Raw genomic sequence first — 6,540 nt, 5'->3', positions numbered from 1 at the left:
TTCAGGGGAAGGATGAATAAAGCGAAGCAAACAGGAGACAGGAGGAGTTACAAGCAGAAGTTACAGGAGGCCCACACAGGTGAAGTTCTCCGACTATACCAAAACAGCATGATCTTCCCTTGCTGCCCCCAGCTATTGCAGCCATGTTCTCTCTCCCCAGCCTGCTAGCTCTCCTATCCATCCCTGAGATCCCCTGAGAGGAAGGAGCACCCGAAGCTGCTTTGGCACCCTCACTGCAGCTCCTCATGGTGCCACGTACAAACTCAAACTGAGAGTCCCACCACCCTCCTACACCTCCCACCTGTCCTCCTCCTCAGTTTCACCCACAAAATGCTCCCCCAAATTCCTCTGATCCACATCCCATGTTTTCTCCACTGCTTCCAAGGACGCGGACACAGAAGGGTACATAACTGGTCATGAAAGGGTTTGGGGAAACCACTGACCAAAGCAATTCGGGAGCCACCGCTGAAAAACACATAGTGCACATTCCAGCTGCATTTTCAGAAGGAGCAGAACCTAACCCAAAGTATTTTCAGCACCTTATTTCTAGTGACAGCAGAGAAGTTTTGAGGAACTTCCACCTCTTTCCATCGTCATGCTTCAGGGATGAGCATACAGGGCAAAGAATCAGTCTTGCCACTTGTATTAAATGCTGAAGGGAAAGAGCATGAGGAGCTTGACAGGAGAACTATATACAAAATTTGATGTCTACTGTAAAGGAAAAAAGAAAAGCAAGAACTATTGCTCTTGCACGTATTTAGGTGGACATCTTAACCCTTTCATAAAAAATACTTTCCCAAGATGAAATTCAAACAATTTTATATTTCAGCAAATCACCTTAGATACATTTAGCTGGATAGAAAGAAAAAAACTTCTAATAAATGCAACATCAGAAATTTTATTTACAAATATACTGTAATTCAACAACCATTCTCCACTCAGTTTGTGTAGGAAAAAGTCATAGTTACATTTTCCAAATGGGAAATGAGAATTCTTCCCCTTAAACGGATTCCACAGAATACTACGCCAACACCACTGAGCAAACAGATTATTCTTTGTATTTAAGTTTCAACAAAGCACATAATTTTAGAAACCAGCATATAGAAAGCAGACACATTTGTGTGCATTTAAATGCAGCTTGATATTAACCTAGAGAATTCACTTTCAGTATATGTCAAAAATAAAGACAGCAATTGCAAATATATATTTATATTAGCTATTTCTCTAATGCTTGTTTCAAGAGCTTAGAAACAAAATACCCTCTTCATATACCATTGGAAAGTCAACTAGTTGATTATAAGCCTCAAAAATATTTTGAAGTTATTACTGAAAATATACTTATTCTCCCTTGTGCTCTCAGTACTTGAAGCTGAAAAAGTGAAAGCATTTTCCCCAGATATTTCCTTACTGCAATTACTCTCTTATAAATAAAAATAGATATATGAAGAATACAATGCATTGCTATGAAGACTAGACAAGCAAGAGTTACTCTTAGAAAAAACACACGTACACACAATATATATATTTATAGATCTACATCAGCAGCAATCACCTCTTCTTTTATCTGCAACAGTGGTTTCATATCTTCATTTGCTTCACATGGAGGTTGGTTGTCCAGCTGTTAGAGAGAGACAGAAAAAATTGTAATTAAAGCCTAGCTACTGAAGAATCTTAGCGGCAAAAATTAAAATTTCCAAGTTAAAAATAGTCAGATAATGGTATTTCCAATAACTACTGAAAATGGTAACACAAATTAAGGTATACATTCTGAATCTAGCAATCCAAATTTAATGAACAATACAAATTGATTTTAATCCAATTATAGCACTACAAGTATTTCAGGCCAAGTTATATATTCTATGGAACATGCACCTTACCAAGTTTTTAAGAATTATTTTTTGTATCAGCATAGAGAAAAGGGTGATAGGTTTTCTAAATTTACCCTTCAATAATCAAATTAAAATTTGCTAGATAACTGTAACAATATTAAAAAAGAACTTTTTTATCCTTTCTCTGCATATATTTGTGGGCATTTGCCAATACACTGGTGTTTCACTACAATGTTCCAAGTATAAACCACAAAATTAACATAAAAATGTGCAACAATATCACACCATAAAATTACACAGTGAATATTAATAATTCTACAGTTTATCAAACCTTTTAGCCAATATGCTCATGTTCCAAACTAACAAATAATTAGCCAGGCTGATGTCAAATGCCAACTGCAAACAAACTAATCTGCATTACAGACCAGTGCTGTGCTGTCAAGTATATTTTCACTGCAGTAATTACATAGCTGGTTTTTATATTATTCAAATAGCTCATTTCAATTACTAATCACTCATTTATATACTTTATTCTGTACCTGCAAGTTCTTACAATTCCTGATGTACTTGTATCTCATACAATTATGTTTAGAGGTGCTCACTGGCCCAAGTAGATGCAGTCTGAAGGGAAGGGAATAGAGCTGATTTCTCACAGATCAACTCTGCATCTGAAAGGCACTGCTGTGACTTTACGGATTGTAACGTCAAAGAGACTAAATAGCAGTTTATCCATGATAAAATGTTTGGTTACTTCCATCATCAAATTCCTGAATACTGTCTTGGCAGGGAATAATAAAAAACAGATTTATTTTTTTTTTTCCCCAGTACCAAACTTACTCAACTCATTCAGCAATTTTGCTCCCAAAAGAAGATAAAATAACATGAGCAGGCTCCAGATTGGATCTCCCACACATCTGGGTGCTTCAAATAGGAACATGGTCACATTGGTGTAGTCTCATCATCAACAAGGAGATAAATTCTCCAAACATTAACTCGGAGAGGTATGACCCAGTGCTCTGGATCGCCTCCAGATGGAAGGGGGTGATTCTCTTCCTCCTTCCACTGATCATAGTGACATCCTTGCACTTAACATTAGCCTTTGTGAATGCACTGTTAGCGTCAAGGAGAAGTGTGGGATTTTCTGGTTTTAGCTCGGACACCACACAATCATTTCTGTGGTGCAGGCAGCTTTTCCTCTTCCTGGAAGCCAAAAGAGCCTGAAAACAGCAACAACATCAGATGCAGAGCTTCTCTTTTTCTGAGCTAGGCTTCTCAGCCAGCAGGTGACCAAGTCCTGCTCAAGTGTTGCAGTATGAGTATCCTGTTCCCTTCACCGCCTCCTGGTCCACCATGAGAAAAATGTGCCAGGCTCATGAAGAAACACAGACATGTTTCCCAGAAAGTAATTCAGAAATGCTTTCCCTTAGCTGAATTTTATCATTCTTGCAAATTCTGTATTTGCTACAGAAAAATAGAGCCATATAAAACTCCCGAGACTTGTCAAAATTAGGAGGTTGTCTACTATCATCTATGACAGCAGAAAAAACAACTCAACACCATTATTCAAAGTCTTAACATCATGCTCCAGTAAACCAGAATTCTGCAAACCATAATGAAGGAAAAAAGTTATACTGCACCTTTTAATTAAGATCTGTAAGTAAATCAATTCCTCCTGAACTTGTACCTAAATGAATAACCAATCACAGACCTATAATTCAAATAATAATAGCATCGCAAAAAGAAACCAGCATTTGTGCCACCTGCACAGGATAATCTAATCGCTTTCCAGGTATGCATTAGGATTGGATTAAAAACATGTTCAGATTACTTTTTTAAAAAATGTAGACAATTTTTCAGAAAGATTTCTCTGTTATCAAGACAAGCCTGTTCAGTAAGTGACAACTCCTTGACACCACTTTCTCAGATCTATGAAGGAAGCAGGAAGACTACACCGCATTGTCTGCTTGAAGCTGCTTAGTAACAAGGTGGTAAAATCAGCTACCAGCAAGTTAAGTTAGGAACGACTATCCTAGAGAAGACAGAAACTGGCAATCAAACCTTGCTGAACCTATTCACTAATATACCAACTTAAAGCTAAACGTGAAAGCTATCAAGTGGCTCAGCTGTGCAAATACTTGAGGTTGTACACCACAGAGAAGAACTACAGTCATGCACACGGCAGTTGGATTGCCTTACTTTTAAATCTGATATAGCAGTCGTTGCAGAAGAGTTTGTTGTTTCGGATCCTAACTTCAGCTCCAGAGCGGGATCCCCCAAGGTCGCATCCACAGGCAACACACTGTAGGTTAGACGAATAATTAGCAACTCCTCACAAAATATTAAGAAACGAAAATGCTGTTCAAAAGCAGCTTGGATTAAGCTCAACAAAGCTTGAACCATAAACCCACAATCACTAGAAGCAAATGCGTAACGATTAGTAGATCTAAATGCAACCAACCCTGAGAAAGTATTTTAAGGCGATGACTGGACAACGAATAGCAGCGATACACCAACTAAGCAAACATAAAGCAGACAGTTTTTAGAGATTAGTTCATTAAATCTAATTTGAACTTCATTTTCTCTGAAAACTAAAACTGGCTCGACATGAAAAAAATTTGTTCTCTAGATGGCAACAGCGATTTTGGCACAGAACACCTGGGTGTGCTACTTGCAGATTTCCATGTGGCACTATATGCTGCTGGTGTCCTCAGCCCTTTGGCACTCAAAGCAGCAAATACTCAGGCAGCCCCAATTTCCTGGGTTTGCATCATAGAAACAAGTTCTTATTTGGAGAGAAAGGGCTGATTTCATTTTTCCTGAATAAACACATGAATAAGGGGCTTGACAGCTTTCATGCTAACACTGAACTATTTAACTATGGTGGCTGAACACATCTTTGCTGTGAATATGAATCACCTCTGGAAGGAAGGTAACCCAAAACATAACACTCTCCTTACTGAATTTATGAAGCAAAGTACTTGGCAGACTAAGGACAGATAGTTTACCTGCTTAAATGAGTAATGAATCTTTTGGACGGCAGTCTGTTCAACAGCTCATTAATCTTCCGAAATTTGAAAAACAGAAATTTGGTATTTTCTTATGTAGGTTAGGAGCTACAGGTGGACTCCCTTGCACAGAATACAAGTTCTGCAGAAAGGGAATGATGACCAGTCCCCCTGGATTACTCCGGTTCCTCCGGCTCAGGCAGGCAGGACCAGGAAGAGCTTTGAGTCAGTCCTCTCTAATACTCCAGGTGATGCATTTGAGCTGGGCACAGAAGACAAGTGTTCTGACCCAGACACAGAAGTCTCTTTCTTAAAGCCATGGAAGAAGTAGGGTCCAACACCACCTCCAAATCAGAGTCTAACTCCTCATCTGGTCCTAGGGCAGGGGAACTAGGAGTGCTTTCACATCTTTTGCAGGCGAGCATTTATTCTTTCAGCTCTGCGTATGCCCCAAGCAGACTGGAAATCAGGTAACTATGTCTCAGTGCTGAGCACGAGCTAATAAACCTAGCTTCGGACCACAGCTGAGTTGCACTAAACACAGCTTCTGGTTTGGTGCTGGGCTTTAGCCTGCTAGGTCGAACGCTGCCAACATGCTTTTGCCTGGAAAACACCACATGAACACTGCCTGCTAGGATTAGCTTGAAAGTGATGGGTCATCTTAAAAGATTCAATTGCCAGGGTCCAGGCTGAGACTTTTTTATTTATTTTTTTTAAGGAGCTGGTTTCTCTGGAAGAAGTGGCTCAGGACCTTCTGATTTTTTGCTACCTATTCAGAGAAGGAAGAACTTTGATCTCACAGTCAATGTGCCCATCTTACTTGTCAAAGTCCTACTTGTCACCTCTAGCATTTAAGAAATACTTCTAGAGTTGAGGGCTAAATGCCTGCAGATAGGACTGCCTCATGGAAATACGCATGCACCACGCTGTCAAGAGTAGAAGGCAAAGCAGGTGATTAGTAGAGCCCCTGTGAGCATAACACTGAGTAGCCATGCGTGCTCTTGATTAGCTCCTGTTCCTTCACGATGTGACTCCCAGCTCTCACCTTAAAGCAATGTAAATGATAACAAAGACCAAGAGACTCAATGATCATGGCTGCTCCTTTGCCCAGAACGTTATTACAGTATGAACAGATTTTCTTCCCACTGACTGACCTAAATATAGAATGAAAATCCTTAGAACCAGCTTGAAAAGATTTAAAAGACAAAGAAAAGTTATCAAAGACTTTTTGAGATTAAAAATAAAAACAACTGGTAAAAAGTGGACTGCTTGGGGAAAATAAACTGAAATTATTTATCAAGTGTTATAATTTAGATCAAAGTTACATAGTTACAAATGAAGAAATTCTGTCACATTCTTGGGAGATATTTCATTGTATAAAATTCCTTCTACAAATAAACATAAAAAGTATATTGTTAAGTTTAGAGAGTAAGAACACAGGTTTTGTGCTCCTGCCTTATTTCTTATTTGTGGGGAATTACCCCGAAGGCTAGGTTTTAAGCAAGCACCCCTGCTAAGTCCCACCATCTGCACCTTGCTAGATAACCGAAGGCTAGTCCTGCACATATAATATTATGTTAACGCTTTGAACATAAGCCATATGGGGGTCATTTTCCATAGATCTACCAAGATATTAGCAAATGGAAGCAAGAACAAGATAAGCAAACATGGTTAAAAAGGTAACTTTCTTACATTAGAAAGAACAC

The 6,540-nt window shown here is 39.0% G+C and overlaps 1 protein-coding gene across 1 annotated transcript in view; it reads right to left on the bottom strand.

The window, feature by feature from the left end:
* Window positions 1-878: 878 nt before the first annotated feature.
* Window positions 879-6,540, bottom strand: part of LMO7 (LIM domain 7) — a 99,906-nt gene continuing 94,244 nt past the window's right edge. Inside the window, exons 31-33 of the mRNA XM_010575262.1 lie at window positions 5,880-5,988; window positions 4,026-4,128; window positions 879-1,618 (exon numbers count right to left, since the gene is read on the bottom strand). Of these exons, the coding sequence (XP_010573564.1) occupies window positions 1,596-1,618; window positions 4,026-4,128; window positions 5,880-5,988 (235 nt within the window). The 3' untranslated portion in view covers window positions 879-1,595. The remainder of the gene's footprint in view (window positions 1,619-4,025; window positions 4,129-5,879; window positions 5,989-6,540) is intronic.

This window comes from Haliaeetus leucocephalus, unplaced genomic scaffold, assembly GCF_000737465.1.
Source record: "Haliaeetus leucocephalus isolate CR32 unplaced genomic scaffold, Haliaeetus_leucocephalus-4.0 Scaffold462, whole genome shotgun sequence".
Classification (NCBI taxonomy): domain Eukaryota; kingdom Metazoa; phylum Chordata; class Aves; order Accipitriformes; family Accipitridae; genus Haliaeetus; species Haliaeetus leucocephalus.
The sequence above is the reverse complement of the archived record's forward strand: the minus strand, read 5'-3'. Positions and strand labels throughout refer to the sequence as shown.